Source organism: Chiroxiphia lanceolata, chromosome 1 (genome assembly GCF_009829145.1).
Source record: "Chiroxiphia lanceolata isolate bChiLan1 chromosome 1, bChiLan1.pri, whole genome shotgun sequence".
In the NCBI taxonomy this organism is placed as follows: Eukaryota; Metazoa; Chordata; class Aves; order Passeriformes; family Pipridae; genus Chiroxiphia; species Chiroxiphia lanceolata.
Genome location: NC_045637.1, coordinates 30,264,108 through 30,285,169, shown reverse-complemented (window position 1 = coordinate 30,285,169; position 21,062 = coordinate 30,264,108). Strand labels below are relative to the sequence as shown.

Below are 21,062 nucleotides of genomic sequence, written 5' to 3'. Positions count from 1 at the left end.
AGCACTTCAAACAGTACAATGTTGAAAATAAACTTGAAATAAAAACTTCCTATGTATGTTGGAATCCTGCATCACTGTGGAAATGTGTGAGACCAAAACACAGCAGTTAAAAGCCAAGACAAACAACAAAGGGAATCTATTAATCCCAGCTCCCCTGGGTATCCATGGTCATTCATTTACCCATTTCTGGGTGTGTAGTAGACTTTGAACAGACAGGGTGGCCAAGTTCTTCTGCCAAATGTGTTGGAAACAGAAGATTATTTGACAATCCAGTACAAACACATACCAGTTGCCTTCCAGAATTGTCATAAGGGGATTTCAGAATGGTCTGAACGCTAGGGAAATAGGCAGACTAACAGCTGGGCTACAATGCCATTAGGGGATGGACATCAGTATAAATCAGACTCTACCCCATGGGTGTTTTGTGGCAGGGAGGGGAGTTCCTGCATTTTGAACCAGTCCTGGGTATTGGTGATTTTCCTCACTCAAAATACCTCACAATATGCTGTTTAAGGCATCATGGCTAGGCTTCGCGAACGAAGATTTGGGAAGGCACTATCCACATTTGCTGCAGGCACACTGGTGGCTTATGAGGCCAATACGTGACAGACATATCCGATTGCAAAAGGCGCAGCAGAAAGACTCCTTAGATGGTGTATTTTGCAAGATACGGTTCTTTCTGCGTTGCCTTTTTTCCTTGAGAGTGATCCTGCGTGTGTTCTCAAAGGAGACAGCTGCGTTATAGATGGTGTGTCTCCAGGCCTCCCGATTGGAGGCCAGAGTAGACCAGTTATGGTGATCAATATGGCCAAGGCTGAGATGTTGTTTCAGGGAGTCCTTGAATCTTTTCTTCGGGGCTCCTCTCATGCAGCAGCCAGTGGCAAGTTCACCATAGAGCAGGATCTTAGGAAGGCGATGGTCCTTCATCCTTGAGACGTGCCCTGCCCATCGCAGCTGCGTTCTCAGTAACATGGCCTCAATACTAGTGACAGCTGCTTGCTCTAGTACAGATGTATTGGTCACATAATCTGATCAGCGGATGTTAAGGATTGTACGGAGACAGCGCTGATGGAAGTGTTCTAGGAGACGCAGGTGGTGGTGGTAGATGACCCATGATTCGGAGCCGTATAGGAGAGTAGACAACACTATGGCTTTGTAAACACTGATCTTGGTGCTTTTCTTCAAGTGATTATGTCTGTTAAAATGTCTGCTTTCTAAATCTGAAAAGGTCTGATTTTATAACACGTTGTATATACATATTTAAACACAGAGAAACGTTAGCCTTTCAAATTAACAAGTCACTTCTTAAATGTTTCATGCGAAAGGATGTTACACTTAGGCTCATTGTGTCTTTTCAAACTCCCAACAGGAAGGGAAATAGATTCTTATATTATATCCATTGCTTTTAGATGACTTAAGCAAAGGGTTCACATGTAAGCAAGCAAAATTTAATGACAATAACTTTTCCACAAGTAAATGAAAGGTTGCCATTGAGTAGTAAATTAAACAGAAAATACAGAATAACTTCACGAGCACTGGTCAGACTGAGCCACTCAATTTGATCCAAAAATGGTAAAGCAAGGTGAAGATGTTTAATTATTTCAGTTTTACAGTGCATCACATCTTTCAAAATATCTTTACATTTTGAAATAGCCTACAGTTAAGAACTGTTAAATTCTAAGTATCTGGAATCAGATAGTCTGCTTCAAAATAACTTATTTTATTATATGGTTATTACACTCTTTTATATTTTTGTTAAACTTATCGGACTTTTATGATTTTTTAGTTACTCTAGAAAATTCCTTCTTTGCCTAGCTCTTTCTGCCCTTTTGTCTTTGGCTCATCCTCCTTCCATATTCCACCAGTGAAACTCCCTGGTTTTGCTGCGTCTGTCTGCGGGGTTTTTGTTCCCATTTCTAACATATTTTATCTGACACAAGAGCCAAAGAGATGAAAAATGTTTGCTGTATTACTCTCTGTTCATCATATGCTATGATGGGGGGGAAGAGCTTTTGTGAGGAACCAGCCATTTCAGGAGACCATTCCCATCAGCAAGTGCTCCAGAGATCAGAGTCTGAGAAGTGAGCCTGTAACTGCAGCCAGGCCTGAGGTGAAAGCAGATACATTAAGTGTCCAGGATGGATGGAAGTGGCTCTGTTCTATGATCTCAGGCAAGCCACTACAACCTTTCAAAGCCAGTTTTACTCCAATGTCTTGCTGCAAGATGTTCTGTCTGGTCTTTGCAGTTTTCCAGAATCCCCTTAATTTTCCTCATCAGTGCATTTGCCTTTATGTGTATCTTACCTTCATTAAAATATTTGTTTTCTCCTTCTAGTTGGATCTTTTTTGCATAAAAGAATTGCAGCCTTTTTCACTCCATTTAAAGCCACATGACAGGATTTAATAGGATTCATTACAGCTAATTGTAATTAACGGTTAAAGCCCTTAATTTAGGCCTTAAACTAATTAATTTTTATGGATAACAATGGCAACAGTGTGTTGAGATCTGCACTGAAATATACACTTAGCCTCCCAGAGCCATACTTCATTCTCTCTTTTCTGTTTACTTCTCATGCTCCCTCTAATTTTTGTTTTATCCAGAAGTGTACAATGTTGTTTATCGTTTCCAAATAACTGTCTTTTCAACCATACTTGCCAGGAGAATGGGCCCAATGCTGCAAGTTTTTTGGCTTCTCTCCTAAGATTAATGGTTTCATGTTAGCAATTTGATTTAAAATAAATAACAAAGCTTATGCTTCTGAGCAGTGAGTTTGCAAAGAAGAACACAATATTGAGCATAGCCTGCATCTGTTTAATTCCTACTTGCAGTTTTCATCTTCCTTGCAAAATTTGAACTTTTAACTGAAAATATTTTTATGTTATTTTCTGCAGAATAAAATTCTTTTTCCGTTCCTAAGAAGTGAGACTTAGCCAAACATAAATATAATGGGAAAAAGACATTGAATTGATGCTGCCTGTCTTTCATAACAGTAAACTTCAAAGTCTCTTATTAACTACTCACGTGCATTAAAGAATAGTCCAACTGAAGTGAAAATTGCACCTCTCCTGCATTAGCAATCTCCCTTTTAACACTGTACATGTCTTCAGCCCCTAGTCCCCTATCTCTACAAATAAAATGCTCGTAGTTAAAAGTCTGCAGCTGTCAGAGGTTGAGCAACCACTGCAGTAATCCAGTTGACCTAGGGCAGTAATGGGTCATCGTGACATGACAGCATTTCTTATAACAGAAGTGCTTTGGACACATCTCTGCTGCTTCCTCAGGCATGTACCCCACATTTAGCCAGTGTCTCTAAGCCCCTGTTATTGAAACTAATCTGATTTATTCACAGAATTGCCAAACAGTGCATGTAACAAAAAAGCAGCAAACTTTATGCAGTTTCCAAACTCAGTGAACTGTTGCCCTATAGGGGTTATTTTGCTCCACATGAATATTTAAGCCACATGTCTCTCTGTTTCCAGTCCCAGGAGGCCCAGGTGCTGAAACATCTGGCAGAGAAGAGAGAACATGAGCGAGAAGTGCTTCAAAAAGCTTTGGAGGAGAACAATAACTTCAGCAAAATGGCAGAGGAAAAGCTGATACTGAAAATGGAACAGATCAAAGAAAACCGTGAAGCTAATTTAGCTGCTCTTATTGAACGTCTCCAAGAGAAGGTAACCACACCATCACTCTTCCCCTTAGACTAGAGAGGAGAATCTAATCAACATTTTGCAGAGATGTTGTGCGTAGTCCTTATCTCAGTTGCCACACTTGAGCGATTTTTAAGTCAGAGCCCCTGATGCTTATCTAAGCCACCACTCACTTTTGAAAAAGACTGAAGTTCTGTAATCACGCAATCACAGGATAGTTGAGGTTGGAAGGCACCTCTGGAGCTCATCTGATCCAACCCCCTGGTTCAAGCAGAGCCCCTAGGGGTTTGGTTGCCCAGGACCATGTCCTGGTGGCTTTTTAATATCCTCAAGCATGAAGACTCCAACTCCTCTCTGGGCAACCTGTGCCAGTGCTTGGTAACCCTCACAATGAAAAGCTGTTCCCTGATGTTACAGGGGAACCTCCTGTGTTTCAGTTTTTGCCCATTGTCTCTAGTCCTGTCACTGGGCACCACAGAGAAGTGCCTAGCTGTGTGCACCCTCCATTCAGGTATTTACAGACATTTGTGAGATCCCCCTGAGCCATCTCCCAGCTAAACAGTCCCAGCTCTCTCAGCCTTTCCTCATAGGAGAGAACTGAGAGATCTTCATGGCCTTAATCTTCATGGCCCTTTGCCGGACTGTCTCCAGAGAAAGGTTGATTTTCTAGCTTTTAAGAAGGGCTGTGAAAAAAGGAAAGGTCACTTGTGTTTACATTTCATTTTCTAGAAGTCATTGATCAAATCAAACAATTATCCTATGTCTGTAGTTCTTGGTTTCTCAGAGGATAAAGAGGAAAAAATATGGGGGAAATTCTTCCATATATGGCAAAAGGTGTCTGTCCTTCCACAAGCCTTGAAAGAAAGAAAGTGAATTTTTTTGTGGAGATCTTCTTTGCAGTCAGAGGAAATAGGGAATTCACAAACCGCACATGCGACCAAGTGTGCCCTTCTCAAAAACCCCTTTCACAAAAGAGGGGAACATGTAAATGAAGATTTAGAAATGTTAAGAAAAAACAATTCGTTCCGCATGAGTGATCACTTGTTGCCCTCAATAACAAACTTTCTAATGTGTTAGTAAATTGACTAACAGAAAGACAATAGCTCTCAGAGATATTCAAGGAGATCTTTATAAGCACCTCAACATCTTTGACGGAGGCAAAAGTCTTGGAGAGTAGTAAAGAAACAACAAAACCCAAAGGACGTTGTTACGAATAACTATGCAAACAGGATAATTCTTGATCTTAAGAACTATACCCAGATTACTTTATATTTTTGCATTAGATTAGTTTTTAAGCACTTATCCCAGAGCTTATGAAAACAAAGGAAAAATTCAATTATTCATCCTTGAGATCCAAAAGGAAATGGGAAGAACAGCTGAAACATTTCTGTGTCCTTGATTAATGTTAACAGACTGTTAAACCCCATTTCCACAGAAGTATGATGTCATATATGCATGAAACCCAAGGAAGGCTTCTGAGCAAAGATGACAGTAACTCATTTGGCAACATTTGTACTGACCAGTAGTTAAAAATTGTATGACTATACGTTTTTGCCAACACAAGAGTGAATTCTGAATATACAGGAAGAGAAGTGAGATATCTGTGTCCAAGTCTTCCAAAGTTGCACAGAACTGTGGATGCCCCAAGGTGTTGGTGTCTAGAAGTTCCTGCAGAGAGAACTTTTTTATGCTGCAGCTAATGGGAACACCAAGGAACAGGTCCCTTATGAAATCTAGCATTCAGAACTGATTTACAGGTTCAGTGGATGAAATAAGCTATTTTGGCCTGTGGTCCACAGTCCAACTCAGATAATAAAAAGATAACTGTTGCCTTCTGTGAATTTTTTACCAGAAAATACCCTCTAATGCATGGAAATACCTAGGCAGCGTCTTAAACTGAAGTCAACTAAGGATGGACATTTGCTTCTGCTGTCACCTTGTTCTTGTCATCTGGTTTTCTGGGAGTTTTTTAAGGGGATCAGACACAAGAGGTAAAAGTCTGATAGTTTAACAGTTGAAAGGGAAGAGGTGTAAACCAAAAACCCGAAAACCCAGAATCTGCTGAAAATAATAGTTTTATAAACATCCTAAGGAGAACATTATTAAATAGATTTGACAGTTGTTGTTCCTGACCACAGGCCCATTTCCACAGAAGTTTCTGAAATATACTTCTGTGTCTCAAATAAGGTTAAACTAATTACAGCTGTTGTTGTAAAAGAGAAGACAATATCACTGAAAGTGGACAGAAGAGCCTAGCATTGATTTTTGGGAACCATGTCCCTTCTTCATCATAGCCAAAGAAAGAATAGAGAGGGTACGTAGCTTAAGCATTCAGAGTAAGAGGGATGTTCAAACTAACCCATCTTGGTGGAATGAAATTCTTGGACCTTTTTTCCTAAGGTTTCTAGCATTTTCCTAAATGCTGCAGATAACGCAGTAACTAACACTTCTTCTGCATACAACATGAAGGCAATTATTTCCCCAGTCATCTTTCCCTATATTTACTTTAATATCCGGGAATTCAAAGGGCAGATGTGATCTCATGGCACATTTTATGCTGCAAGCAGCACCTCCCTGTGAGGTCTTTTGAAATGATTATAAGGTCATATCAGATAAAAAAGACTGAGCTCCAGAGTAGCAGTAGAAAGTAAGCACCGAACATGCCTCAGGCTGGTCTGGTGGATGACACCTCTCCTGAGTTGAATCCTTCAAAGGTGGTTGTGCTGTGAAACAAGTTTTGTGGAAGCATCAAATGCATGACCTAAATGGGTTGTCAGCATGAGCCTCCCCGGGCAGGCAGAATGAGAAAAAGGGTTGATTTTTCCCTTCTTGATGTTTTCCAGGAGAGGCATGCCGCAGAGGTCCGTAGAAACAAGGAGCTCCAGGTGGAACTGTCTGGCTGAAAACAGCAATGGTGGATGTGACCCACCCCCACCATTAGTAAACTCCCCCTGCCTATATTATTATGGATCATGCGATATCAGTATGGGAAATGTATGACATGGTTTAAAAAAAAAATAAAAATCAAGAACTCAATAAAAAACTTTAAAAAAAGAAACAAAAATAAAAACAAAATTGATGCGGTCTCTTTGCAGAATGATTTGCTTGATGTTTAAAAAACTTGGATCTTATTTTGTAAATACTTACATTTTTGTTAAAAAATACAATTATTGCATTATGCAAGTTATTTCATAATCTTACATGTCCTGTAACAGGCTTCTGATGTTGTCTATTTCCACTCAATTGAATTTGCTGGGTCTGTTTGTTTGAAGCACCTCATGTCTAATTCCATTCCCTGCGACTTTTCATTCCAACCCACCATGAGGTCAGTAGTAGTTCTATGGTGCTAGAGACCAGTCATTGCCTAATAACCTAGACTGCTTTGCCATCAATAAGCTTTCTTGAAACAGTGACTAGATCACAGGTATTGTGACTTTACATTCAGCTGTTCGAGACAAATGGCTCTTAAAAAGTTTTTTCAATTTATTCTGCAGGACTCTGTAGTGTGCTGTATAATTGAGGTTAAATCATCAGGTGGAGTATTTGTTGCTTCTGCTTTTTGAGGTAAGAGGCAACAAAAACATCTGTGCAACAGAATGAAAGCAAGTAGGATCAGTTTGAGACAAGTTTACGAGGCACATTGTAACCATCAAGCTATGGCAAATTCTGGATGATGCCAACAGCCATACAAATGCTAATTGTAAAGTGAGCTTAATTCACCACTTGAAAATTTATTGATGGAGCAACTAACTAATAGATAGCATCAAGTGGCTTTATCTGTAGGTGCCATGATCTATGATACTTATCTGATGCTACCATATTACATGCATAATAGTACAAAAGGCTACTGAATATTTCACCTGGAACCCATGAGCCAGTTGTTACCTTCTTTTTTTTTTTTTTGACACTGCTGACTTCCATTCATCATGACCTTTACTCTTCAGTGTTAGCCAACCCTACCTAGTGACCGACACCTAGGACTAAGAGGGCTGAAGCAGGAGGAATGACTAGACAGGGTGCTTGTGCCAAGTACAGTATCACCAAACCTAACACATCATCCCCAAAATAGCTGCAGTTTTGAAGTTGTCCCTACTCCCCAGGAGGTTGCTGCCTGCATATCCTACTCTTCATTAGTGCTATTTTCCTGTATGTCATTGTGAGCAAGCTGTGATTAATAAAGAATTGGGGTTCTGTGAACTGAAAAAGGGCTTGTCTCTTCTCTTGCTCCATTACTTCTCTGACATGTGCCCATGTAAGGGGAAAACCCAATGTAGTCATAAAAGCATGGAAATGAGACTTAAATAAGAGCTATTAATAAACTAAGCCTATTTCTCTGCCAAGACAGGACTAACCCCTGCTATGTGTTTTCCAGTGCTTAGGCTGGTTGTTTTTAAAGATTACTGTATAAACTGAGCCTATAAATGTGACCTCTAGCACTGAGTTTATTAAAAAGAACTACCTACACACACATGCACATGGACTCCTTAGTCCTGACTCGATACTGGGGGGAAAAATGGAATTGAGGGAAAGAAAAGTGAATAACATAGCTCTGGGTATATACATCAATAGCTGCATCAATTATCTGAGTGCTAACACACTTGTTTTCAGGGTAAAAAGGGTTCATTTATAGGATTTATTGAAAAACAAAATCACTAAGGTAGCTGCTGAGCTGCAGAGCTGAGAGGTAAAATTGAATCAGACCACATTTTTAACTGGACAGGTGATCGAGAATTACATCTATGATTAGTTTTCTGATTTAAAGTCATGAAAGTGGCATCATTTACTTGCTCTTTCAGAGAGATGGACATAAAGTTCCAGATCTGCAACAGTAATTTTTTGATCCATGCAGACTATTTTATTTCAGAGCCAAGTGATGTCCCACAGTCAAAAAATAGCAGAAGTTGATCCAGGAGAAAGGCTGTGAGCTCAGTTCTCTGTGTGAGTGAGCTCCATACCACAGAATGAAAGGAGTACTACAACTCGTTGGCTCTTTTAACAGTTGTGGGTCTACAGTTCATTTTATTAAAGTATAGGTATGCTTTGAAAGCCTGTTTGCAAATACATTGCATATTTCACCTCTAATAACAAAAAGAAATATCTAGAGATGTGCAGCATGGCCATTTCCTTATTTCACTCCTGTTTCTTTACATTATTTCCTTATATTTTGCCTTCCTAGCTCCTCCCTGATTGTGCTAGCAAAAGTGTATTGTTGCCATGGGTTTCTTCATGTGGAGTTATAGATTAAGGATCTTGAAAAGTAATAAAATATTCAAAACATCAATTTTGAAAGTATTACCATTCTGATAAGACCGTTATTTTTTAATTCAATAGCTAGTAGAGTGCTCAGGACTTTTAGATAAAAAAATCAGGCCCCTTCTTTGATTAACCAAAGATTCTCAGCTCCATGCCATGAGCTGTGACTGCCTGACACACACAGACCAGACTGCCTGACACCTCCCACAGGACAGGAGGGAGCCTATAACACTGGCATTGTACCACACAGATGTTCCCTCCTCTCACTGGGATATATGATGGCTCAGAAGCAGGGCAGAGCTGTGCAGCACTTCTAGAGAGGCGCTTCTGGCCTGTGGCCTCTGCAGGTCCCAGGTCTGCCCCTTCAGCGATGGATGGGGCCCTGTTTCCTCTTGGTTAACTCATCAGTTATGTCAAGGCTGCCACAAGGAGACTGCCTGAGTAATCAAACAAGAACAATTCAAACCTGTCACACTTCACATGGTCCTACCAAAGCCACAAAATTTATGCTCAAACCAAGTCATAGAATCATAGAATCACTTAGGTTAGAAAAGACCTTTAAGATCATAGAGTCCAACCATTAACCTGGCACTGTCTGGTCCACCACTAAACCATGTCCCTGAGTACCACATCTCTATGTCTTTTAAGTACCTCCAGGGATGGTGACTCAACCACTTCCCTGGGCAGCCTGTTCCGATGCTTGACAACCCTGTTGGTGAAGAAATTTTTCCTAATATCCAATCGAAACCTCCCTTGGAGCAACTTGAGGCCATTTCTTCTTCTCCTGTCACTTGTCACTTGGGAGAAGAGACCAACCCCCACCTTGCTACAGCCTCCCAAATACTTCCAAAGTCCAGAGGCTTGGACTTAGGGTTTAAATCCGTGATCAATCCATAACTTGACAACTATGCCCTTTTTTCCCCTTCTTTATCATTGAATGAATGGTTTTATTGAATGACTGGAACAAAATCCAAACCCTTCTATAATCAAATAATCTGTCTGTTCCTTCACTCCAGAGTCCTCAAACATGTCACTAATGTACAGGAACATCCTACACACACACAGAGTTGTCTGCCTGCCTTCCATCCAGCAGCCCTGTCATCACCGTAGGAAAGAGTTTTACTCCCAACACCTTAAACTATACAGAGAAGAGACATTGCTTCTCTCTCATCTCCCAGAAGGAGAGAGACATGGGTTTAAGACTATATTTAGGGCAACATGAACATCCTTCTCATCCAACTGTTGTCAGATCCCATCATATCTAATAAAACTCTCCCATCAGGTTTTGATGGAGAGAAGCAAGGATTGCACAGGAAGAGGCAGGCCCCACTTCCATCTTGCAGCACATGCCCCTTTCTGAGCATATTTCAGCAGTAGGAGGAGGAACCATTCATTCAGCAGAAGGGATATTGCCAAGGTGGCAGTGGGAGAATTTTAGCTAATGTTCTGCGTGCCTCACAGCTGGTGCCGCAGTGATGCTGGTGCAACACTGCCGTGCAGTGGTCAGTCTTAACAAGGGGGAGCATTTCCAAATACACCCGGGATTGCAAGGATTTCCTCTGAAGGATATCCACTCCATCTGCTGCACAGTTTACACTGGGTCTTTATATAAGGTAGATGGTGGCTTTGAAATCTAAAGCCTTAGTCCAGACGTTTTCAGTTTTAGCTCCACTGTAACAGAAGTGGCATGACCAGAAAGGACTGATATTTTTGTGTGGAACAAGGAGAAGCCAGAATTAATGATTATTGCAACACCACCATCAGAAACACTCCTGACTATGATATCTGCATTGCTAAAACTTCAAACATGTCTAGAAAGCAACAGATAGTGCACAGTGGCCAGAAGAAAGACTGAGGACATGATAAAAGCAACATCAGAAGTACAGGGAAGAGCAAGAAAAGCTACATCCAAAACCATCAGCAGATCAAGGGCTAAAAGAACCATGAAACAACTCTCACATTTGAAAAGTAGTTTTCATCTCCCAGCGGAGATGGTCAAGGATGGTCACCCTTGAAGCTGGAAGGTCTCTCTTGAAAAGCACTGAAATATTTCTCCACTCCCACCCCAATACTTCGAACTAGGGCACAAGACAGAGCAGACTAAAATCCAACCTACAGTATATATGTAAATATTATCATAGCTCTGTGGTCAGCAGAAACCAGAGTATGCTGTGGACTCCTATGGATTAGAGGATTCTCCAGTGTGCAGTAAAATGCTCGTGCTTCAGCCATTCATAACTTCAGTGCTGTGCTGATGCTCTGATACCATTTGAGCTTTAAGTTTTCCTTTGGGGAAATTAACGGAGGTTCCTTTTCCTATTCAAAGACCATAAGAATGAATACAATTGATAATTTACTTCAAAAAACATTCACCTGCTTCAAGTCAATGTAATGCCATGCTCCCTTTCTTTCAGGTGGCAGTAAATACCTGCTGGAAAATATCTTCCTGCTGAAACAGGTTGGCTTTGGTCAAATGGGTCCCAGAAAAGGAAGTGCTTGGGCAGCTCCTGAAGATGGAGATGAAAGGCATTATCCCAGATACAGCCCAGACAAGTGTGATATAAGGAAACAGCCAAGCTGTGACTTAAATTTCTTTTAGCTATTATAGCTGCAACAGATTTTTAAACAAACTTTGAAAAATAAGTACACCATAGCAAAATATGTTTTCAAAGCATTAACTTTTAAAATACACCATTTTCCAAGAAATCTTTTAGATAATATTTTCCAAAGGTTCACAGAAGTGGAAAAAAATTCCCATGTACAACTGCTCTTGACCAGAAGATGGCAAACTCTGATTATTTAGTAGGCAGCTACAGATGGTATATTTTATTTTTAAGAGCCTGTCAAGCTCTACAGGATCCTGAAATCCTGCTTCATGGAGACTGATGTTCTGTATTTACCCTAAAATCTGGATTTGGGTTTATATATAACATAAAAGATAATACTTTTTAGTTGGGGGAAATTCATTATTTTTGCTACATTTCCTTAAGAATACAGCACTAGGCAGCATTTAAAATAAGCTAAAGGATAATGTAGCCATATGAATAAAAGGTTAATATTACCTGTTCCACTAGTCTGGAGCTTAGGAGCTGATTCCTACTCATAGTGAGTCTGAACCAGCTCTCCTGAGTGATGGATTGAAGCAGAAAATCCTCACTGCTTTTCAGATGGATTTCAAGCAGGCTGAGAAAGGTGATGTTCGCAGCAGAAGAAACCTGACTCAAAAGCTGGGACTTTTGAGTCCCTTCCTGCACTGTTTTACACTTAGATGTCTGCAAATGATGAAAAAAATGTCAGAGTGCAGTGGCATATGAACAGTTTTCCATGAACTAAGAACTGGTGACCCAGATTGCAGGTTATTCCTGACATAGGTATTAGCTTGGAAACAGCACATCTTCTGCCTCCAGGGACAAGTTTGGAGGCAGCACAGCTGCTTGCTCAAAAAGCACAGCCTGTGCCTGAATTAACAGTTTCTGTTAGACCTTGGATGTCCCCATGAAGGGCCAGCTCAGTTTTTCTTGGGCCATGCTCCTAAGACGTGCTACCAATGCTGGATGGAGATGCAGGGAATCAGTGCCTGATTCACCCACCTGGTACATCACCTTGGATGCCTGCCCATGCAGCCACAGCCTGCAGCAAAGCTGTAGGGAAAGATGACTTCTGGAAAATACAGAGAAGGAGAAGGCTGACAGCTGCCACTGGGAGACAGCAGAAAATTGGCAGCAGTGGCCAGGCTGGGGGACGACAGGGGTGAAATTGGTGGGTGCTACTTCTGCTCTGAGTGCCCTCCATCCCTGGGTCCTTAGGAGGGTCCTGTTGAAAGGTGATCTATGCATGGGTATTATGGTTTAACCCAGCAGGCAGACAAAAACCACACAGATGCTCACTTACTCCCTTCTACCATCTACTGGGGAAAAAAAGGCAAAATTCATGGGTTGAGATAATAGTTTAATAGGACCAAAATGAGAGGGGAAATAATAGTAATAATAACAACAATAATAATAACAAAAAAATAGACTATACAAAAAAAGTGACTCAATAACCAGTGCTCAGACAGTTCCCAAGCAGCAGCATACTCAATTTATATACTGAGCATGATGTCATATGGTATGGAATATCTCTTTGGGCAGTTGAGTTTAGCTGTTCCAACTGTGTCCCATCCCAATTCTTTGTGCCTCCCAGCCTACTCCAAATGGGGTGGTGTGAGAAGCTGAAAAGTCCTGGCCTTGGTATAAGTACTGTTCAGCAACAACTAAAACATGAGTGCGTTGTCAACATTATTCTCACCCTAAATCCAAAACACAGCACAGCTACTGGGAAGAAAATTAACTCTATCCCAGCTGAAACTAGAGGAGTAGAGTCCCAGGGCATCCTTGGAGCTACCCGCTGGGCCCATCCAAGATACTTTCCAGCATTGACACTACCACAGGGGTGTGTGCCCTGTGCTCCCCAGCTCACAGCACATCATCAGTGTTGGGAATTATCTACTTGTCCTATGGACAACTGTTGACTCCCTATTAGAACTGACTGTAGAAATTATGCTTCTTCTGTATTTTTCAGTGCACTTTTATCCTCGTGTTTTATGCAATAATCAAATGCTTAGACTAGTTTTAAAAATGTTTTTTTTTATAAAAGGGCTCATAATGAGTTCTTGAAGGAAGGCAGGCACCTCTGTTCTCTCAGGCGTGTACCTCCATAGCTTTGATACAGCTCATCAGCAAAACAAGCTCGAAATTACAGCACTGAAATTAGAGAGACCTTTCTCAATATTTCCCATTATTTTTATGGTTATCCAAAGACTTCACATCAAACCTGAAGATGGATTTTTTTCTTTCAAAGCTACATAGTTGTGGTGGACTAGGAGACAGTTAAAAATAAAAAAGCCACCTCATATCATTTTTCCCTACCTAATCATTTTACAAAGTTGATAGCTTGGACATCTTCTTCCAGAGCTCTGGAATATGCAGACTTTACACTACTGACAGGCTCACTTTCAGCCAGGGCAAGCTGCTGATGTGCCAAGCAGGGCTGGAGAGTCCCACATTCCTACTAGGCAGCCTGTACGCAGCTGCGCTGTTTGGACACTGGGATTGTTTACTGAGACACGCGTTGTTTGCACCGACTGGCATCCACAACCTCACATATTTAATGCTCACAAATGCAGCAAGCAGTCCTGGCTGCACAAAATTCTTTGCATTGACTGAGTCACCTTGCAGCACATGTGCAAGGATGTATTCAAACAGCCCTGGCCCGTGCTTAGAGCCAGCTGAGCTCAGCCAGCTTGAAAACAAGGTTTCCCCAGCCAAGCTGTGAGTCCAGGACACTCCAGTGGAAGCACTTGGCTGCTGTAGCATGGCTACATGGGCTCCAGCTCACTGCTAGCACAGGTCACCCAGCTTGCTGATGTAGCCATGGAGCACTGTCCCAGATTAAATGGGAAATTGGAATGTTTTCCACATTTTAATATTGGAAAAATTTGTCACTTTTTATTTCAACCAGTAAAATAGAGGGAATGATTTTTCATCTTCCCTTGTTTTTCCTTTCTGAGAGAAGTTAAATTTTTTCTTAGTTTGAAGGAGAAAGGAAGGGGATCCATGCTTTCCCCTCTCCTGTAACACAGGGGGAGCACCATGCAGTCGCATACTATTTTACTTGTAATCTTCCGTGTATTCTCCAGGCAAAGAGAGAAAGAAAGGAGTTTTCTAAATCAAAGATAATTGCTTCCCAGTGGAGTGAAACACATAGGTGTGGCCTGTCTCTCTCCTTTTTTTTCCATCATATTTCAGAGTATTCTCCAATAGACTTAAAGGCAGGACAAAACCAAGAAATCAGCTTAGTAGTCCAGCTTCCTTAGGAGCTCTGTCTGCATTAGATAAGACTCATGGATGTTACCATCTTGAGGGCTACTTCTGAGAAGAAGACTAAAGATGGACATAAATAAAGCAAGAGGCTTTAGGAAGACAAAATCAAGTAGGTATGTGAGTGATAATATGAATATACATGGTATTTGTGGCACTGCATGAGGTAGCTGCTACACATCAGCTGGGGTAACCATGTCATTAACTGCAGATATTGCATTAAATTTAAGTATGAAGACCAAATCCACAATGATATTACAAATATGGCACTTTCAATAGCAAGGGTAGCAATCAGCCTGCTGCTGGAGAAATTATTATTTACATCTCTTCACAGGTGTTGGATATGATATGCCACTAATGTCATACAATCTACCAAGCATCAACAACTCCATATGGAATCATAAAATTATTTTCCCATGATTATCAAAGGCTGGCCAGATAGGTATGTTGTTCTGGTGAAGACATACTTATGAAAATATGACTACGAAAATATGGGTCAGCAGTGCTCTGGTAGCCAGGAGGGACAACTGTGTCCAGGGGGACATCAGGCAAAGCATCACTAGCAGGTAGAGGGAGAGGATTGTCCTGCTCTGCTCTGCAATGGGGCAGCCTCATCTGGAATATTGTAGCAGTTTGGGGCACCGTAATATAAGAAAGATATTAGGCTATTGGAGAGTGTCCAAAGGAGGGCAATGAAGATGCTGAAAGGCCTCAGGGGGAAGCCGTATGAGGAGCAGATGAGGTCACTTCAGCCTCGAGCAGTCTGAGGGGAGACCTCATTGCACTCTACAACTGCCTCATGAGGGGAAGAGGGGCAGGCATTGATCTCTTCTCTGTTGTAACCAGTGACAGGACCCAAGGGAACGGCCTGAAGTTATGTCAGGGTAGGTTTAGGTTGGGTATTAGTTTTCCACCCAGAGGGTGGCTGGGCACTGGAACAGGCTCCCCAGGGAAGTGGTCACAGCACCAAGCCTGACAGAATTCAAGGAGCGTTTGGGCAATCCTCTCAGGCACATGGTGTGACTCTTGGGGATGGTCCTGAGCAGGGCCAGGAGTTGAACTCTATGATCCTTGTGGGTCCCTTCCAGCTTGGCATATTCTGTGATTCTGTGAAAATGTCCTCCATTCAGGCAAATACTTGTCCATCAGTAACAGATTTTAAGCTGCCTTTGGAAAGTTGCTGGAAGCACAGACAGTGTTCCTATAAATGTTATTAAATTCAAGGCAACTCAAAGCAGAAATTAAATATTGTCTTCTCAATCACACTTCAGATGACTCACATTCTACCTACCTTAGTTAAGTGGGCCTCTCTCATGACCCGAGTTCCCCAGACAACAAGGGCCCTGAGTGCCCTCAAAAGCTACTCATCCTCTGAATAAGCTTGTGTATGGCACTGGGCTTCATTTGTTACAGCAGTCATAAGAGAATGTGAATCCATGAACTTCTGAAGTGCTATCGAACATTTTAGGAAGGACACTTCCCCCTCACTACACACTGCTTAATATTTTCTGGCAAAAAAGGTCTCAGAAGATATAGTGAGAAAAGGAGAAGGCAGACAGTTTCTAAAATATGTTTTGGTTCACTCCAGATTACATATTTTGTCTATCATGACATAAAATAACAGAAGTCCGGAAAAAGTGTTTCATGGCAAATGCAGATCATTCTTTGGGATTTGGAAGAGGGGATAAAGTAACATAGATAACAAGGTAGCACATCATTTTGGGTGTTTGGACCTCATCAATTCATGTGCACTTCTTGAAACAATGCAGTATTTGCCCTACAGAAACCTGTTTAAGTCATACACAAGGAATTGCACAGAATCCAGTATTTGTCAAATTGAAGTGTTCTACTTTGTAAAGAATTAACTTTACCTCTCAAAACCAGATGAGGATCTGCAAAACTACTTGAAGGTAAGTTTCTTTCCCTTTCTTTCCCATTAATCACAAGGTGATTTACTTAATTTATTTAAACCAGGACCATTTCCATGAATTCTTAAAAGAAAATGGATTACAGAGGAGGCTTAGACTGGGCATTGGGAAGTACTTCTTCACTAAGAGGGTGGTCAAACACTGAAACAGACTTCCTAGAGAAGTGGTCAATGCTCCAAGTCTGTCAGTGTTTAAGAGGCATTTGGATACTGCCCTTAAATATGTTTTAACTTTTGGTCAGCCCTTTGATGACCATTGTAGGTCCCTTTCAACTGGCATTGTCTATTCCATTCTGTTTGATGCTATGATATACTATGCTGAAATGACTGCGGCATTCCGAACACATATAGAACTCTTTAACTGGATATCACTAGTAAGTGCTGCAAATTTTTTGTATTACATTAGCATGTAGTTGGTTTTGATCATTCATGTTTTCATCCCTGAGAAAATATGGAATGAATTTTTGATGTTGAAACATTATCTCAGTTTTTATTATTCTAAAGAAAAATGGATGGTGATATAACATCCTCAAAGTAAAATCTTTTCAGTTACAGATTTAAATCTTTGCATTTTGATCACACTTAAAAAGCCACAAAGTTTAAAATTATCTGTAAACTTCACAGAAGAAGACAAAATAACACTTAAGAGGTGTGGTTGTTCAAGGATCTGACATAAATATTCACTAATACCAACAGAAATTTGTTCCATAGTGTCAGTAAATGTTGAATCAGGCACCAAATAAATTATTCAAAATCTCATAGTTTAAAAGGTGAGTCACTGCAAAAAAGAAACATTTAGAGTAACTTGAGTAAATAAGAAAAGACACACACCATGACCCTTCAGACAATATCATCTTTTTATCCAGATATCATGACATAATTTCCCCTAAAATGGGAAGTGTATCGCTGTTGATCTGGAACTGTGGCAGTCATTCTTTCATTCATCACATGTATCCAAACAGCACCAGTATCTCACTGCAAACAGAAAAGAAAAGCAGAATAAGCAAATGAAATACTGTCCTTGGCTGCCTACAAAGACAGAAAAATTGATCTGGTTAAGTACCTAAGACTTCGTGTGTGATTCAACTCAGGAGCTGCATCTCCCCATTCTCTGACATGGATGAATTTTCTGGATGAGCCACCTTCTTCCTACCTTCCTGCTTGCCAGGACAAGCTCTCATGAGTTTATCAATTCTTGTTGTGCTATTAATGGCCATCAGAATATTAGGTGGCATACAAACAATAGCGGACTCTACATCTCAATAAAGTACCTAAGCACTGGCATGTACTAAGACCAAGTCCTTGTGTGCTGGATGCGGGCAGCACTGATCTCATGTTGACAGCAAAAAAAATACATGGAGGAGTTTGCCTGCTTTACCATAACTCCCAGCCACAAACCAACCTATCCCCAAAGTCAGAAAGCAGGCTACAGTCCTGCACGTGCTATGCAATTCTTCCCTCATGTTAAGTGCTAAACCTAAAGTCAAGGACAAGCTGTATAGGTTGTAGTTAAGCATTTGTGAAGATAATGACAAGGATTACTTCTATTTATTTTAACCCACTCCAAAGAGGAGTTTCTTTATCGGCCCCTTTGGAGAAAGATGTAAATAATAGAACATTTATGCTCACTTGATTTAATGATATATATTTTTCTGCATGCTCCCCATGGTCCATCATCCAGAACATTTAAGGGAACCAAAAGAAACTGCTAGGAGTAGGAGACCTCAATAGTGATCCCATGTCCTTTAGGATTATTTAGGATTCTGGCAGAATATTCCAACTGAGCAAAGCACCACGTAGGAGCCAGATGAGGGAAGAATATTGTTCATCCTAACGTTAAAAGATGACTGACCTTTGAGCAAATCCACTGATAGTTGTTATGTACCAGAGCAGGCATAAAGTAAAGACAATAAAAAATGATGCCTGGTGATGACAGCTAAAACCAGAGTCCTAAAACATCTATCTGCTGAGCAGAGCCAAGTAAAGCATCAGCTTGTGCCTCTGATCACAGGCCACCAAGAAAGAGCTGTAGCATTCCTTGGCACATTCGGGAGATCCCATGGTTATTTTTGACAACTACCAGGTGGTGGCCAGCCAATACATTCTGCAGATGGGCAGATGATCACATCTTGTTGCCAAAAAGCTTTAAGAGATTTACTCTCTTAAAGAGATCCACAGTATTTCTAAGGTCTCTCCCAGGCAGCAGCATCTCAGCACAAGGTGAGCTGAGAAAAAGCATCCAGCAGGTGATTGGGCACATCAGCTCACTTCTCAAAAGATAAAGGAGAACTCAAGGTGCTCTGGCAACAAATTCTGGGGACACCTCAAAGTTACCTATATGCCCAGAGGAGGGATTGTGTCAAGGCCATGAAGGTGCCTTTGTTATGGGTGAAGTTTGTTTCTTGGCACAGACATACTGTTTTGCTGTGCATCTCAGGCAACCAGTGCAAATATAAATCAGTTCAAATTTGAGGAGTGCTTTGTGGAGAGCTGAAGCCCCTTTGAGTAACACTCTTTTGTCAGTGAAAAAATAAATTGTGTGGATCTTATGCCAACTGAGTGTCCCTTTTTAGCATTTTCAAACACAATGACACGTAGGAGGATGCCAGAGAAGTAGCGGGAAAACAAAAGAAACTGCAAGCCAGGGTCTCACAAGTCTCCAGTGGAAATGGTTTTCATGTCAAATGATATGTGTCAAACATGAGTCACTGCTGCCACTTATCCCTGCTCAGAGGAGGGAAATGCATACTCTGTGGTCAAGGCAGAGTGGGACAAGATAATAGATATTATATAGTTTGACTCCAGTGCAAATGCGCTGTCAGGGTTTAATAAAGGCATCTGTCTATAATGCACATCACATTTGCATAGCACCCAATGAAGGACTGGAACCTCAGCCTTCCAGTCAATGCGAGTTTACCAACATTTCAGTGACAGAAAGCAATACTCTTGGAAAGCTCTCCTGAACCGCTGCCCACATTTGGTAGCTGTGGTGACTAATAGAAAGCTGTTGTTTTTAAAACAGCATTGGAACAAAAAACCTGTAGTTCTGCTTCATTTTCCTCCCTGATTTTAGGCCAAGGGCCAGCAATGACTGACGGTTTGATGCAAAGAAAAGTTTAGGTTGGGGTGTTATTAGTTAGACATGAAAAAGATGAAAGTGTGTACACGTGTACCTCTGAAAGTGTGTACACGTCAGACATGTCTTTTCATTTTGAGAATGTGCTCTTATATAAAGGGGTCTGCTTAAACTAAGAAGAAAGTGGACCAATCCTCAGCCATTGTAATTTTGTGATCAAAGATCCAGCAGCTCACAAATGCCAGCAATCTGGCCTGTTGTCTGCCTTTCAACCCCACTTTGCTGTCTGTGAGGCTTGCCTTCAGTGTACCCAAGTTTAGTGTACTTCAGTAACTCAGTCAACAGAGGGAAGCAGATGGCAAACATTCCCTCCCAGAAGCCTGGGCTTATTTTCTGGCATTTTAGCGATATGAAAGGCATTGCTGATGCAAACTCTCTGGACAGCACTGCTGTGCTTTGCCATCAGGTTTCCTCTCTCATCAAGGCATCACTGCCTCTTAAAAGTCAAAGTGAGCTGGTTTGGCCAGTAGTGTACATGGTTTGAATCATATCTCACTTCTTCAACAATTCGTCCAGAAAAAAAAAAGCATCTGTTACGAAAAAAATTGTTAACACTGATCCTTACCCGCTCATCTGGACTCCACAGGGGTCTGTATGTTGTTAAGGTCACACTGTGTCATCCCTTGCATGTGATGCACAGACTGGGTTCTCTCTGAGATTATAGGAGCAAGTTCAGGGGCCGGAAGGGAGGATTTGCAGTGATGCCTGCAACTGCTGTTTGTTTTTAGGTGTGCTTGTCAGTGAGCCTGCAAGACTCTGACAGTTCAGTGTGCCTGACACATTTTACTATTTTCTTATTTTTTAATAACACTTAATTCAAACTTATTAATAGTGACTATTTCACCAGAGCATAAACACAACCTCTCATCTGGAATAGGTATTTGCAGTACTGTAATGCTGTTGCTCCATAGAGATGCTAGTGCAACTCCAGAGCAGAAAATTTTCTGACACTAGATTATTTACTGTAAGGGATCTCTCAGTGTTCAGTGGCACTGAATTCATTATTTTGCTGTTTTGATCATGTCATACTTGGTCCCACAGGTCCCAGGAAGAAACAGCAATCTCAGACTGCAACAGTGATCTCATCCCTCTGAAGACAGCAAGGTGAAACTTAATTATTACCCACATTGCCATGTCTCTGTACAGGTTTTTTTCTTTGTTTTGGTTTTGTAAGGAAATCCTCTTTCCCTTGTGCCATAAATGTTAGAATTGAGCCCCAACAGAGTTGCTGGCCTAGGAG

The 21,062-nt window shown here is 41.1% G+C and overlaps 1 protein-coding gene across 1 annotated transcript in view; it reads left to right on the top strand.

Moving 5' to 3' along the window:
- Positions 1-7,853, top strand: part of STMN2 (stathmin 2) — a 36,335-nt gene extending 28,482 nt beyond the window's left edge. The window contains exons 4-5 of the mRNA XM_032703037.1: positions 3,481-3,672; positions 6,492-7,853. Coding sequence (XP_032558928.1) covers positions 3,481-3,672; positions 6,492-6,551 — 252 coding nt within the window. The 3' untranslated portion in view covers positions 6,552-7,853. The remainder of the gene's footprint in view (positions 1-3,480; positions 3,673-6,491) is intronic.
- Positions 7,854-21,062: the final 13,209 nt, after the last annotated feature.